This window comes from Cololabis saira, chromosome 13 (assembly GCF_033807715.1).
Source record: "Cololabis saira isolate AMF1-May2022 chromosome 13, fColSai1.1, whole genome shotgun sequence".
In the NCBI taxonomy this organism is placed as follows: Eukaryota; Metazoa; Chordata; class Actinopteri; order Beloniformes; family Belonidae; genus Cololabis; species Cololabis saira.
Genome location: NC_084599.1, coordinates 4166307 through 4182082, shown reverse-complemented (window position 1 = coordinate 4182082; position 15776 = coordinate 4166307). Strand labels below are relative to the sequence as shown.

Here is a 15776-nt window from a genome sequence, read left to right as displayed (position 1 = left end):
GTTTGAATGTTGGTGGTGGTTGGAGGGGCCGTTTGGCGCAATATGGCAGCCACGCTTCTGTCAGTCTGCCCCAGGGCAGCTGTGGCTACAAATCTAGCTACCACCAGTGAGGATGTGTATGAATGAATAATGATTTCTGTAAAGCTCGCTATATAAAACCAAGTCATTATTATTATTTATAAAATGAGGAAAAAAACGGAATTAAAAAATAGATACATGGATTTATGTATCGATAATCGTTCCTACACATGTATATCGATAAAATATCGATATATCGATATTTTTGGACAATGTCAGTTTTCTTCTGGCCTGTGCTGTACGTACAGTACAGACCAAAAGTTTAGACACACCTTCTCATTCAAACAAATGGGGAAGCCTGTCTAGACTTTTGGTCTGTGCTGTATCTCTTTGAGCGTTCCCTATATATGTAATGTAATATGTAATGTAGATGTGTAACGTTCCCTAGATACGTAACATAGGTCAGACCCTGAGGGCCTTAGCTACCTATCTAGACGGCACAGCAGACACACCTGTGAGAGGCATGACGGTATGTGAAAGGCTGTACATAAGACCGACGGAAACAGGAGGAGGGGGTAGCTGGGGTTGGGAGGTAGGAGTGGTGTGCAGCTGTATTCAAATTACATATGCTTTGGAGGGAGAAAGAACAGCTTCAGAACAGGCTTGCCAAGGCTTGTATCCAGCCCTGGGCTCCCAGACGGAAGACCCTAGAAGCTCCGGTCCACCGCCGCGCCGCCGCCCCCATGGCTCCGCGCTCGCTCCCAGAGCTGACCCTGCTGACCCTGCTGCTCCTGCCAATGCTGCTCCTGGTGAGTACTGGCCCTGAAGGCTAGTTCCACTTCCAGAAGGTCTAGATGACGCGCCGGCAGTGGAGCAATCCATTCAGAGCATAGACCTTATAGAACAGGGATGACTTTCATCAACTTTCATCATGTAACTTGATCATGAAAATTAACATTTGAATGCATTTTTGTCGGTCTACTACTGGTACTTGGCTAGTACTCCCACATAGGTGTTGTGTTGTTGTTGTAGAGTTGACCCCAACCCCTCCCCCCACACACACACACACACACCTCGACCCCGCAGTGTGCTCCAGTGTGTGTAAATGAAAAATATGATGAAAAGCAATTTAATCAGTCTGGTCAAGATTAAAAAGGAAAGGCAAGAGAGCTGAATGATTTATTGTTATTGAATATTGAACATGCAGACGGGGAAGGTTTTTACATTTCTGCTCTGCAGCTACAGTTTGTGCTGCTGTAACCCATTAAAAAAAAGAAGTAAAGTCGCCTTGTTTTCTGTTTAGACGCCATAGATTGAAGTGCTATTTAGAGCAGTGGTTCCCAACCTTTTTTCCTTGTTCCCCCCCTACTTGTGTCTAAGACCAGCCCCCCGACCCGTACGTACTAGCAGCAAAAGAGTAAAGTGATTCGTTACAAACCTTTAATTGAAAAGGTGAACATTAATTATGTTTTTTTGATACGTTTCTCTTTGGTTTACCCTGTATACATATGACTTTGTGTTTCTCACCTTCATTTTGTGTCACCAATGTATAAAATACGCACAGAAAATAATTGCAAAGACATAAAATAATTTCTGAAAAATGTCTCTTTTAATATGAGAGAAAAAGGTTTACAATTTTTCCTTTAACAACCTGTCGGAGTAGTAGTATGATTAAATGTTGAATAATGATAATATTAATAATAATAAGTTTTTATAAAAAAAAAAAGTGAATACGTTTTTATCCTGCTCAATAACTTAGACATATATTTTGGTCATTTTAAAATACTACGTGGGTTTATACAGACTTGGATTACAGTATTCAATTAGGTGTGTTATTATGATTTTTTATTTATTTAACATGCGCAAATATAATTTTTACAACTGCATATCCTCAAAGCAGACAAAGTTTCGCGCCCCCCCAGAGATCGCAGGCGCCCCCCCAGGGGGGGCCCGGACCCCAGGTTGGGAGACACTGATTTAGAGGACTGTAAATGTGGATGTAGTACAACGGAGAAGCTTGTTCAGGTTGTGTAACTATTGGAAATGTGATACGGTCTTCACATACAGTACAGACCAAAAGTTTGGACACACCTTCTCATTCAAACAAATGGGGACGTGTGTCCAAACCTTTGGTCTGTACTGTATGTGGGATAACTGCTCTACGGTATTTACCGGTACTGTGGAAAAGCAGTTGTAAAGAGCTTTCAACAAGCATGGAAGAACTTCAACGTATCCAACATTTGTTGGCCTGAAGGTTCCTTACATGCTTTATTTGTTTGTTTCCTTGCTTCTTTTGTTTTTAACTTGTCAACCTTTCACACCACCGGTTAAACTGTCAATTTTAAAGAAGAAAATGCAAAGAGAGAGAGCTTTTATGAGCTTTTGTGTGTGTGTGCAAGAGTAAGGCGAGTGTTTAAAGTGCTGGGGTTGTCTTGTTTGGTGCAGCTGTGATCATTGCCCCTGAGCTGTTTCACACCCGCATTCTCTGGTCTTTGGTAGGACTCCACAGTAGAGCCCTGCGCGGGACTGTTTATTCATCCCGCTGTATTTCTGACCATTACCGCCCGCACCTGCAGTGTTTATACCCACTCCCGCCCGCTCCCGCAAAACTCTGAGAATTCATGCCGCACAATAATAGAGATGCATTGATGTTGTGTCTTCTCCCGTCCCGTAAGAGGAATGTCCCTGACAAATGTATCTGATTTAATGATAACATGATCATTGTGGATAGGGATGCTGCGATCCGATCTGCGGATCGAAAATATGCTGCGATCCAGCCAAAAAACATGATCAGATCGCAGTGCAGGGGAAAACTGCAATACCAGCACTGCGATACTAGCACTACATTCAAATAATATGCTTCAGTTTTTCCTTCCAGCACTTGCTTCTCACGCGAGGAAGAAAGGAGAGGGGAGGGGGAGCTCAGTGATAACAACAACCGGGAGAGTGAGAGCATAAAATGTCAGCGGTGTGGCAATACTTTAAAGTAAAGGATGAAAAAACATGAAAGGCAGAGCTGCTTTCACATAGAGCGCGGTTTGCGCCGCGCCCACCGCCGCGTCACAGCGCGGCACGGGGAAATAAAAAATTTTCAATTCGGGCAGTCAGGCAGGCGCAAACGCCACGGCAGTCTGCTCTTGCGTACAGCCGAGCTCAGGGCAGAGCGGTCTGCAGAAAAGATTGCGCAGTTTATTGTGCTTGATGACCAGCCCCTGTCAGAAGTGACTAATGTGGGAAATATGCGCTGGTATCGGTATCAGATCGCAAGTGAAAAAGTTGGATCACAGCATCCCTAATTGTGGAGCTTGATGGATAATTGACAGTTTAAAGGTCACCTGATAGAAAGTTAGATACAAATCCGTCATCGTCATCCACAAGATATTTCACCTTTTGTACACGTATCAATTATGTGATTGAGGTTATAGCAACGTGAGTAGCTGTGAGTGGCTCAAATAACATTAATAAATAACATGAAATAAACAAAGTTAATGAATGAAACAAATTAATTTAATAAATGAATCACTTGGCCATTACATATCTGTGGAGGAAGAGAATGCTGCTGACTGACTGCTGGTTCCAATCCCTCGTCTCTTCCAAGATGCTCCACAGACACTAAACACAGTTTCTCCAAATATCTGACTGGCCTTGCTTTATCTTTGTCTTGTAAAGACCTTGTTTTTCCACCTCATTGATTTCCATCTTGTCGCTAGACTACATCCTGATCCTGCAGTGTTTTTTTTAGCCGCCCGCAGCAAAGTTCAAACCTCCCGCTCCCACCAGATTGCGTTGGGTCCCGCGGGTTCCGGCAGGACCCAACCCCAATGCAGCCCTCTACTCCACAGTACCAGCCACCACCACGGCTCCTCTTCCTCGTCTTCCTCGTGAGGTTTCTGCCATCCCTGTCTGACAGAACCTCGAGTGACGAGTGACACGCTCACAGCTGTTTCTTTGGCTGATGAACTCTGGGGCCAAATCATGCAGTACTTTATAAATCAAATTTAAATCTGCAGATGTGTGAAGACCGTCGGAGTTTAAAAGACTGTATTTTTTTTAAATTGTACAGTGGTGAGGCCTGTAGGCTTTTCATCCATAACTTTAATTGGCTGTTTGTACAATCTTCCAGTGTTTTTTTTGCACTCTGACTAGCCTGGTACCAACTGATCAGGCGATAGTTAAAGTTAGTTAGTTAGTTAGCGATAGTTAAAGTAAAATCCTTGATGTCAACCAACCTACTCAAACTCAACAGTGACAAGACTGAGCTCATGGTTGTGGCCCCCAAGCCACTGCTCTGGAAGGTTGGAGATCTCCTCGTCAATGTGGACGGCTGCTCCATCACCCCATCCTCTGAGGGAGTTATCCTCGACTCCACCCTTTCTCTCCAGTCCCATGTCAAATCCATCACTAAAACAGCTGTTTATCACCTTGGGAATACCTCCCGTCTCCGCCCCTCACTCTCTGACTCCGTGGCAGAGACGCTCATCCATGCGTTCATCACCTCCCGACTGGACTATTGCAATGGAGTCCTGTTCGGGGTTCCCAGTAAAACCCTGGACAGACTCCAGTACGTGCAGAACTCAGCTGCCAGGGTTCTCACCCAGGGCCGCTGCAAGGGGTGTGTGAACCGTGCGACCGCACGGGGCCTCGCACCCCAAGGCCGTTTTTTTTTTTTTTTCCTTCTTTCCCTTATAAATATAAACAGTCACGTTCGATTACAGACCTAAATGTGTACTAGTCTGTCCATATCAATAAATATATGTGCAATGATGTCTGTTGTTCAACACAACTGATCAGACCAAGCGCAGACACAAGCTGCTCTGATCCAGACGGTGGAGTTGGAACAAACTGTCACACAATGTCGAGAGAACGAGACAGAATCAGGAAATTTCCATCAGGGAATGAAAAAAGAAAAAAACAAAAGAAAATGGAAGAGTTTGATGCCTCTCTGAAAGGCTCGTTTGATAAATTTGTTACAAAAATCATTGATCCGACCAGGTCTCAAGCAGACGCGGGGCCCCGCGTCGAGGCAAGCCAAATGATGATGAGGCAGGGGAAGGTATCTAGTACTTTGCTAATTGGAGAGTTAAAATTGCGCATATAGACCCGAAAAACCCAAAAATTTCGTTCCACTCACGCGCGAGGACCCCCCCCCCCGGCCATTTCGCACAGGGCCTCGCAAATCTCCAAGGCGGCTCTGTTCTCACCCACACCAAGCCCTGGCAGCACATCATCCCCACCTTCATCCACCTCCATTGGCTCCCGGATAAGTTTTGAATACGGTACAAAATTCTCCTTCTCACCTACAGATCCCTCCATTCTCTGACCCCCCAATACTTGTCTGACCTCCTCCATCAATACACTCCACCCAGGAACCTGAGGTCTTCTGATGTCAGACTCCTCTCCATCCCCCGTACCCGTTTAAAAACCTTTGGAGACTTTCAGCGTGGCTGCCCCCGCCCTCTGGAACTCTCTCCTCCCTGAAATCCACCATTCCCCCACTCTCCACAGTTTCAAACCTCATCACTCACCTCTTCTCCTTGTCCTTCCCTGAATAGGTTAAGGTCCCTCCCCCTGTTTTTGTTTTGTTTTGTTTGTTTGCCCCCCCTTTGTTAAGTGACCTTGGGTATCATGAAAGGCGCTATATAAGTATAAGTTAATATTATTATTATTATTATTATTATTATTACTTAATTTCCACGCCGGGGAAATACTCGAAGCAAAGCTTGAAGGCTTACAAAAGTCTTGACGCTTGGTCCGACTTCAAGGCAGGATTTGTTGTAGAAATTAAAGTGATGGGCCGCTCGGTGGCGCAGTGGGTTAGGCAGCGGCTCATATACTGAGGCTACAGTCCTCCTCCTGCAGCGGTCGCAGGTTCGAATCCCGGCCTGCGCACCTATGCTGCATGTCATCCCCATTCTCTCTCTCTATCCATTTCCAGTCTGCAACTTCAATAAAGGGCCACTAGAGCCCAAAAAAATCTTAAAAAAAAAAAAAAAAAAAAAAAAAAAAAAAAAAAAAAAAAATTAAAGTGATGAGGACATCGAACTTTATGATTTGACCGTTTAACATTAGCTACCCAAAAATCCAACATTACCTGATACAAAATGGGAACCTCAAATCCACGTTTCGGTGTCTGGAATCCAGTTGTTTCTGTGAATTGCAGCCATCCATTTGTCTCTCTTAAGCTTATTTTTCAGCAGTCTGTAAAACGATAACTCCGATTTCTTGCTAAATCTATGAGTACCGTCGATCGCACAACAGCTCTTTCCCATTTTAGATGTTTTCCAGTTGCTCAAACTGAAAGTTTACGCTGACACTCAGTCTTTCTGCCACTCAGTGGGCGTAACCCGCTGTGAAGTCGCATCTGTGACGTCATGCACATTCCCTCTATATGTTTCTAAAGCAACATCTTAAAAAATCGCAACCCTTCTGTTTCCTCCCATTACCACTCCACCCTCATCCATCCACCGGGGACATGATGAGTGAGGGAAGAGAACTGGTCAGAACTTCTTCTAGGTGACTCCATTGTTCTCGTGTTCCACATCCTTGATCTCGCCTCTTCCACTCACCTGCGTTTAAGGACTTTTTTCCTGATCATTATCTGGTCTTTGGAAAGCAGATTAGCTGCCTCCAACTTTCCGTTGCCATGGCTACCCATCCTAGCAATTGTTGAAAAAGTACCAGAATTACTAATAGATGTCTTCTAAGCAGAACAGCATCCAAATCACTGCCAGAAAATATTTAAAGAACCACAGTTTAAATGGATTAAAAAAACGCAGTTAAACATTTTTAAAGAGGCGACGGAGAAAGTCCCACTTTGTCAGAGCGACTGTAACTGGTCCACTTTAACGGCACCATTCGAGACCCAATCATCTGAGTAGTAATTCTTAAAACTAGGAAAAAAGCACATGGAACTTGGATGACATCTACGAAAAGTATGATTAATCCTCCTGAAACCAGACTTTGAGACATTCTTAGAAATGAGTTTTAAATTGTTCCTCCTGAGCCGGTGCTCGTGTATTCATTCATACACGCACTAATATACTTGGGAAACAGTTAGGCACCAAATATAATATATTTAATTTTCTGAGATGCCAAAAATAAGAACTTTATTGATCCCACATAGGAGTAATTCATGTTGTATCAGCTATAGAGAAGAAGGTAGTGCCGAAAAACAATATATATCCCCCCTCACAAAAATAAGAAAAATAGAGAAACATATTTTCTCATCAACCAAACATATTTTTAATTTTTCAAATAACAAAATAACATATTTGAACCATTTTTCAGACAATATCTGTCAATATCTCTATATAATAACTGAACAAAATCTATTTTTCAGATTTCAAATATGTTATTTTGTTACTTGAAATTTTTTTAATAGGTTTATGTAAAATATGCTACATGTATATGTATTATATGTATGTGTATATGTATGTGTATATGTATATGTATATGTATATGTATATGTATATGTATATGTATATGTCCAGTTCTATGTATTATACGTAGTGATATGTAATAAAAAATAACACAAAAATGTATGTTCAAGTAGAGTTTGTAGTTGTGTTGTAATCCCCACTCGCCAGTGCGCCCCCCCCAAAATGTTTTATCACCAGCCGCCACTGCTACTGAATGCTACTGTTAGCTTTCCAGTGAGGACTTGTTGATCCAAGGTTTTGAGCAGTATTTGGCCAACTGATTGAGAGGAATGTGGGTGAAATATGAGAAGCATGTCGTCATGCAAGATGCAAACAAAGTACATGTTGTACTATAAGTAGTTGTTATGTTTATGATCACCAACGTACAAAAGGAAGATTGTGTTTTGAATGCGTGATGAAAAACCAGTAATTATAGGCTCCCAAAGTCTTAACACAGCACACCACCATGTTTGAGCTGTATATTTATGTCTGCTCAACGAACAATAGAACCAGGTCATCACAACAAAAGTTCTGTCAAGAGAGAGACGGCCGGAAGGCAGCCCATCAAAGTCCACACGTGTCCTGTGTGTGGACGCCACCGTCCCTGCAGCCATAGTTCTTGGGTGAAGACCCGTCCATTGCCTGAGCAGGTGAGGGGGGCTCACTACAATCTGCTTGATGTTTTCAGACAAATCCCGCTGAAGCTGAGGAGGAGCGGACAAAGGTGTTGAGCAGGGCGAGAAGAGAATGGATCCTTCCTCCAACCAAGTTGATGGAGAACACCGACTACAGCCACCTGAACTTCATTGCCAAGGTCAGGATTAACTTGACTTCCAGTTCTAAAGCATCTGATTTAACCGTAACCATCTGAAAAAAGAGTGTTTCTTCATATTCACGTAACCCCCTGGAGGGACAAAACCGGTTGTCACTAGATACCAGTTGATTGACAGTTGACGCAATTATAGCAGAGAGCTTCACCCGGGGCGTTGAGTGGAAGCATACCTCCAAGGAGATGCTTTTTATTTGTGCGGTGGAGCCAAACAAAACCGCCTCCAGAAAAATAACTGTGTGAGAACATGTACACATGTCCCAGTGGTAAAACTGTGACCGGTTTGTTTGTCACAGCTCTGATGAAGTCTGTAGCTGCTTGGTCAGAGTAGGGTTCCTCTGCCTGCAGCATGTTCAAAGTTACCGCACATCAGTTACGTGATAATCAATTTAAACATGTGACGCATGCAGACTCTCAGCCTGGAGTTGCCCAGGGTGAGAGGCGGCGGGCTGGTGTGGGCTTGGTTATAGCCCCTCAGCTCAGCCGCCATGTGTTGGAGTTCACCCCGGTGAACGAGAGGGTCGCTTCCCTGCGCCTTCGGGTCGGGGAAAGGTCTCTCACTGTTGTTTGCGCCTACGGGCCGAACAGCAGCGCGGAGTACCAGCACTCCCTTTGTTGCACAACACTGTCGTGGCAGCAACCCCCAAACCCGGTGGTGGGAACAGGAAGTAAGGTTATGCTGTCAGACTGAAGAAGGAGTCCTACCGGGCTTTTAGCCTGTGGGACTCCTGACGCAGTAGATGGGTACGAACAGGCCAAGCGAGCCGCAGCTCGGGCAGTCCTGGAGGCAAAAACTCAGGTCTGGGAGGAGTTCGGGGAGGCCATGGAGGAAGACTTTTGGTCAACCTCAAAGAAATTCTGGCAAACCATCCTGCTCCTTTGAAAGGAGAAGCAGTACTCTGCCAACACCGTTTATGGTGCTGGTGGGGAGCTGTTGACCTCGACTGGGGACATTGTCGGACGGTGGAAGGAATACTTTGACGATCTCCTCAACCCGACTGACATGCCTTCCACTGAGGAAGCAGAGAGTGGGGACTCTGGGGTGTGCTCATCCATCACCCAAGCCGAGGTCACTGAGGTGGTTCATAAGCTCCTCAGTGGCACCGGGGGTGGATGAGATTCGCCCTGAGTACCTCAAGTCTCTGGATGTCGTAGGGCTGTCTTGGTTGACACGCCTCTGCGACATCGCATGGAGGAAGGGGACAGTACCGCTGGGGTGGCAAACCGGGGTGGTGGTCCCTCTGTTTAAAAAGGGGGACCGGAGAGTGTGTTCCAACTATAGGGGGATCACACTTCTCAGCCTCCCCGGGAAAGTCTACGCCAGGGTACTGGAGAGGAGAATATGGCCGATAGTTGAACCTCGGATTCAGGAGGAACAATGTGGTTTTCGTCCCGGTCGTGGAACACTGGACCAGCTTTATACCCTCCGCAGGGTGCTCGAGGTTTTATGGGACTTAGCCCAACCATTCCACATATGCTTAGTGGATCTGGAGAAAGGATTTTCACCGGCTCCCTCGTGCCATTCTGCTGCCACTGTGGCCCGTGGACGGAGGAGTGGAAGAAGATGGATGGATGGACACGTGGAACGTGGATGACATCTATGATGCCATAGAAACAAAACAGACCAAACTATAATAAATAACAGTGTTTCTTGACATTCTCGACTCGGTTCTGTTTCCAGATTCGCTCCGATAAAGATGACCTAGACCCGGTGGAGTACTACCTCACTGGACCAGGAGCTGACAGAGAACCCTACAACCTTTTTAGGGTGGATCATAACACCGGACTTGTGCGCATCAATGGCCTTCTGGACCGAGAAATATGCTCCGTCTATGAGGTGAGTCCTTCAAAGTCAACGTCTAGCTTTGAGCAGTTTTTTTCTGTATGTTGTAGACTGTGGTGGTGGAAACCCACGTTACAGATGTCTAAGCTCAAAAGCTCAGGTGTCCTTTTGCATCTTTTCTTTACATTTTCAATTTTTTTTCACTCGTCTCCATTCCGTTCACGCGACGTATTTGATCAAAAACTGTTTTTCTCCTGATTTAAGACCAAATCTGATTTATGTGTTAACTGAAAACATCATGATCACCATCTAACCCCTACGGCAGCATAGGGTCACTGGAAGCTGCAGCCTCTGGAAAGGAGGCTAGAGATCATCATGTGAACCACATGGAGACTAATGTTGTTTTTGTCAGCTTATTTCAATTTTAGTTTTACTCTAGTCTTTGGAGCGAGCTATCATTTGAGTTTTTATTTGTTTTAGTCACATTCATTCTCCTTTTAGTCGTGTCAAGTTTCAGTAGACTAAAAGTTTGAGCCTTTTATTCTTATTTTAGTCAGAATTGTGCAGGACCATTTTAGTCTAGTTTTAGTCAAAGATTGTATTTAGCTAAACCCATTTTACAATTCCAACAAGGTTATCTTATTATTATATTATTGTTCCTTAATAGACTCAAGAATACATTAATTCCAGATATAGAAGACTCTCATTTGAGTTTACAACATATTTATTTTTTCCTGAGATTTTGTGGCTGCACTGGGATTGAGGACGTGACGTCACCCAGCAGCAGAACTAAACCAGAGGAAACTACTGAAAACATGGATATTAAGGATCTAGTCTAGATGGAAAGGGGGGTCCACGCGCACCCCCCGGATTTTTTTATGCCACCTGATTTTTTTTAATCCTTTAAATGTCTAGTTTCAGAATTTGGTCAGTGCCAAGATCAACTAATGTCTGAAAGGCTTCGTTTTCACACTTAATTGCATCTAACTCCAGACCAGAAAATTTAAATTTGAGATTGGCAAAGTAGCATATCCTATCATACATACAAGCCACAGAGACTAATAAACACATTTATTTTTGCTGCAACCACCGAGCAACGACCAAAACAACCTAGCAACCACCTAGCAACCACTTTTAAGACCCTAACTACCCTAGCAACCACCCTAGCAACCACCCTAGCAACCACACCTAAAATAACTTAAAACCTCCTTAGTCTAGAAGGAAAATGGGTTTCAAGGGTAACCCCTATTATTTATGTCATCTACTTTTTGTTATCATCAAAGTGTCTTCTTTCAGAATTTGTCAGGTGCCAACCTGAAATCATCTCCCAAAGGCTTTTTTTTTTTATCCTTGTACTGCGAACCCCGACCAGAAAACTCTAAACACCGACATAGTATGTGGTGCAACTTTTGTCCTTAACAACTTACAGAGACAAATTAATACATTTTCCAAGCCAACTCTGATAGGCCATCACGTAGCAACCACCTTTAAGACCCTAGCAACCACCCTAGCAACCACCCTAGCAACCGCCTCTGTAAGTTGTTTAGGACAAAAGTTACACCACATTGTAGAGACAAATTAATATATTTACCCAGGCAACTCTGTTAAAATGAACACAATAAAATAATTGTTTATTACATTTGACTACACACTGACTGTTTAAAACAAAAATCGTAAATAAAAAGGCAAAAAATGTGTGTAGGATGCAGTTAACTTGTGACTAATCGTCAAATTCGCCATCACTGAGGAGATCTTCTATCTCTATTTCTTCCATTTCTAAGTCTTCATCATTCTTATACTCGTTGTCCTCTTCATCACCAGATATGTTGTTGTTGACAGCATCGGCTCCCATGTCAAGAGCCGCCTGCTCTTCCACCTCAGCTTTTTGAGCCAGTAACTCGACAAGAGTAGGAGGGAGGATGGGTCCCATTGTCCATATGGGTTCCAGTACCTCTTCGTCTGTTTTCTCCCAGCCCATGCCCGGGTCATATGCTTTTGGGCTTTCCATTATTGCCTCGGCTGCTCTCTTATAGCATGCCACCCTGTAGTTAGCCCGTTGCACATGGGGGATGAGACAGGCTTTGGGAGGAGGCAGGCGTTCGAGGTCTACTTTCGACCTAGAGTCCAGGACCTTCTCGCTACCAACCATCTTCCTCAGTATCTTCGCTCGTGCTGCATCAACCGATGTTATTCGTGGTTGGCCATACATAATGCAAACATATAACTCATTCTTCAACTTATTTCTCACCTGTTTGCTGCGATAGAGGTGACGAAGTGTGGCACAAAGTAGTATGTGCTTCGGCAGTTTCCACTGGCTGCTAGTTGCTGCTCGGCACACATCTTGAGCTATAGAATAGACAAGCCTCTGTGTCTTTTCACACTCATCTTCTCCTAGTGACCCAGTCACCACTGATCTCAGGAATTGGACTAGAGGCTCTGGCAACAGCTCATCCAGCTTCACAGCATCCAGTTCCTGTGCTGTTGGGGGCCATGGTAGTTCCTTTGATTCTTTGAATCCCTTGATGATGTGAGAATGCAGGGTAAGTGCTGCTTCTTGCAGTTGGTCAGCTGTCCCAAGTTTGTAGGCACATACTACAGCTTCATCTACTGTGATGCTCGAACTGTATATGAGGGTAATCTCAATACAGCCATGTTGTGGCACCTTGGAGAATGTGAGGTCACATGAGATGTCTTTGTCTTTTTGCAGTCGTTTTGCCAATTTCTCACTGCGGTATTTGGGATTAGGGAAACCTTCACTTTCCAATGTCTCGATGTACATCTTGCAGAGGTATCTTAGCTGGACAACCTCTTTGCCTCTGATCACATTGGTAAGAATGTAGTCTTTTACCACACCATAGGATTTGTTATGTGCTGCCATCTTCTGGGCCTCCAGGCTGTCGATGTTGTCTGCTGCCTTCTCATCTCTCTGCTTTCCTCGTAAATGGTTTCGCCAAACTGTGTTGAAGAGGTTCCTGCATGACTGATGATACTTTGCTTCCATCGCAAAGAGGTCCTTGCCCTGCACTTTGCGATAAAGTGCATCCTTCTTCAATTCCTGTGCCCTGGGTTCAACAACTTTCCAGGCAGGCTCCTTGTGTTTCCAACTCTGAAACTTAGTAAGCTCTTCAAACTTGCCCTTGTACTTGTACTTGTCTGAAACTTAGTAAGCTCTTCAAACTTGCCCTTGTACTTGTAGGGGCAAAGAGGTTGTCCAGCTAAGATACCTCTGCAAGATGTACATCGAGACATTGGAAAGTGAAGGTTTCCCTAATCCCAAATACCGCAGTGAGAAATTGGCAAAACGACTGCAAAAAGACAAAGACATCTCATGTGACCTCACATTCTCCAAGGTGCCACAACATGGCTGTATTGAGATTACCCTCATATACAGTTCGAGCATCACAGTAGATGAAGCTGTAGTATGTGCCTATAAACTTGGGACAGCTGACCAACTGCAAGAAGCAGCACTTACCCTGCATTCTCACATCATCAAGGGATTCAAAGAATCAAAGGAACTACCATGGCCCCCAACAGCACAGGAACTGGATGCTGTGAAGCTGGATGAGCTGTTGCCAGAGCCTCTAGTCCAATTCCTGAGATCAGTGGTGACTGGGTCACTAGGAGAAGATGAGTGTGAAAAGACACAGAGGCTTGTCTATTCTATAGCTCAAGATGTGTGCCGAGCAGCAACTAGCAGCCAGTGGAAACTGCCGAAGCACATACTACTTTGTGCCACACTTCGTCACCTCTATCGCAGCAAACAGGTGAGAAATAAGTTGAAGAATGAGTTATATGTTTGCATTATGTATGGCCAACCACAAATAACATCGGTTGATGCAGCACGAGCGAAGATGCTGAGGAAGATGGTTGGTAGCGAGAAGGTCCTGGACTCTAGGTCGAAAGTAGACCTTGAACGCCTGCCTCCTCCCAAAGCCTGTCTCATCCCCCATGTGCAACGGGCTAACTACAGGGTGGCATGCTATAAGAGAGCAGCCGAGGCAATAATGGAAAGCCCAAAAGCATATGACCCGGGCATGGGCTGGGAGAAAACAGACGAAGAGGTACTGGAACCCATATGGACAATGGGACCCATCCTCCCTCCTACTCTTGTCGAGTTACTGGCTCAAAGAGCTGAGGTGGAAGAGCAGGCGGCTCTTGACATGGGAGCCGATGCTGTCAACAACAACATATCTGGTGATGAAGAGGACAACGAGTATAAGAATGATGAAGACTTAGAAATGGAAGAAATAGAGATAGAAGATCTCCTCAGTGATGGCGAATTTGACGATTAGTCACAAGTTAACTGCATCCTACACACATTTTTTGCCTTTTTATTTACGATTTTTGTTTTAAACAGTCAGTGTGTAGTCAAATGTAATAAACAATTATTTTATTGTGTTCATTTTAACAGAGTTGCCTGGGTAAATATATTAATTTGTCTCTACAATGTGGTGTAACTTTTGTCCTAAACAACTTACAGAGGCGGTTGCTAGGGTGGTTGCTAGGGTGGTTGCTAGGGTCTTAAAGGTGGTTGCTACGTGATGGCCTATCAGAGTTGGCTTGGAAAATGTATTAATTTGTCTCTGTAAGTTGTTTAGGACAAAAGTTGCACCACATACTATGTCGGTGTTTAGAGTTTTCTGGTCGGGGTTCGCAGTACAAGGATAAAAAATAAAGCCTTTGGGAGATGATTTCAGGTTGGCACCTGACAAATTCTGAAAGAAGACACTTTGATGATAACAAAAAGTAGATGACATAAATAATAGGGGTTACCCTTGAAACCCATTTTCCTTCTAGACTAAGGAGGTTTTAAGTTATTTTAGGTGTGGTTGCTAGGGTGGTTGCTAGGGTGGTTGCTAGGGTAGTTAGGGTCTTAAAAGTGGTTGCTAGGTGGTTGCTAGGTTGTTTTGGTCGTTGCTCGGTGGTTGCAGCTAAAATAAACGTGTTTATTAGTCTCTGTGGCTTTTATGTATGATAGGATATGCTACTTTGCCAATCTCAAATTTAAATTTTCTGGTCTGGAGTTAGATGCAATTAAGTGTGAAAACGAAGCCTTTCAGACATTAGTTGATCTTGGCACTGACCAAATTCTGAAACTAGACATTTAAAGGATTCAAAAAAATCAGGTGGCATAAAAAAATCCGGGGGGTGCGCGTGGACCCCCCTTTCCATCTAGACTAATCTTTATTAGAACAGTTCTTCTCGTCTCGTTTTGTTCAACAAGTTTTTATTTTGTAATCTACATTTTAGTCTGGTTTTTATTCCTCTACGATATTGCATTATATATTCAACTATTATTATCATCACATAACCAGCATTTTCGTTGCGTCTCGTCTTGTTTTCCTCAGGTGATAAAGGTTTGTTGACCACGATATTTAGTTATAATTTTCGTTGACGAAAGCAACTTTAATGGAGACGACCCGAATGTGTCGAATGAGGGCGTGACAGAGATCATCTAGTTTGTGTGGACTTCCATTCTCACCAGGACAGACAGAATGGACACGTTTTCAGAGAAACACGGGATTAAGGATCTGCTGAACCACAACATCCCCGGGGTCTCCGGGGGGGGGGGGGGGGGGGGGGGGGGGCATGGAGATCTCCATGGCGTTTTTCCACTAGTACCTACTCAGCGCGACTCGCCTCGCCCCGGTTTTGCGCTTTTCCACTAGGGAGGTGGAGGCTTGCCGAGTGGATTTGACTTTTTCTGTATCTATTCTGCCGAGGTTCT

General features: G+C 44.2%; 1 protein-coding gene across 1 annotated transcript in view; it reads left to right on the top strand.

Moving 5' to 3' along the window:
- Positions 1-680: 680 nt before the first annotated feature.
- Positions 681-15776, top strand: part of LOC133457977 (desmoglein-2-like protein) — a 36184-nt gene continuing 21088 nt past the window's right edge. The window contains exons 1-3 of the mRNA XM_061737394.1: positions 681-827; positions 8125-8250; positions 9947-10102. Of these exons, the coding sequence (XP_061593378.1) occupies positions 762-827; positions 8125-8250; positions 9947-10102 (348 nt within the window). The 5' untranslated portion in view covers positions 681-761. The remainder of the gene's footprint in view (positions 828-8124; positions 8251-9946; positions 10103-15776) is intronic.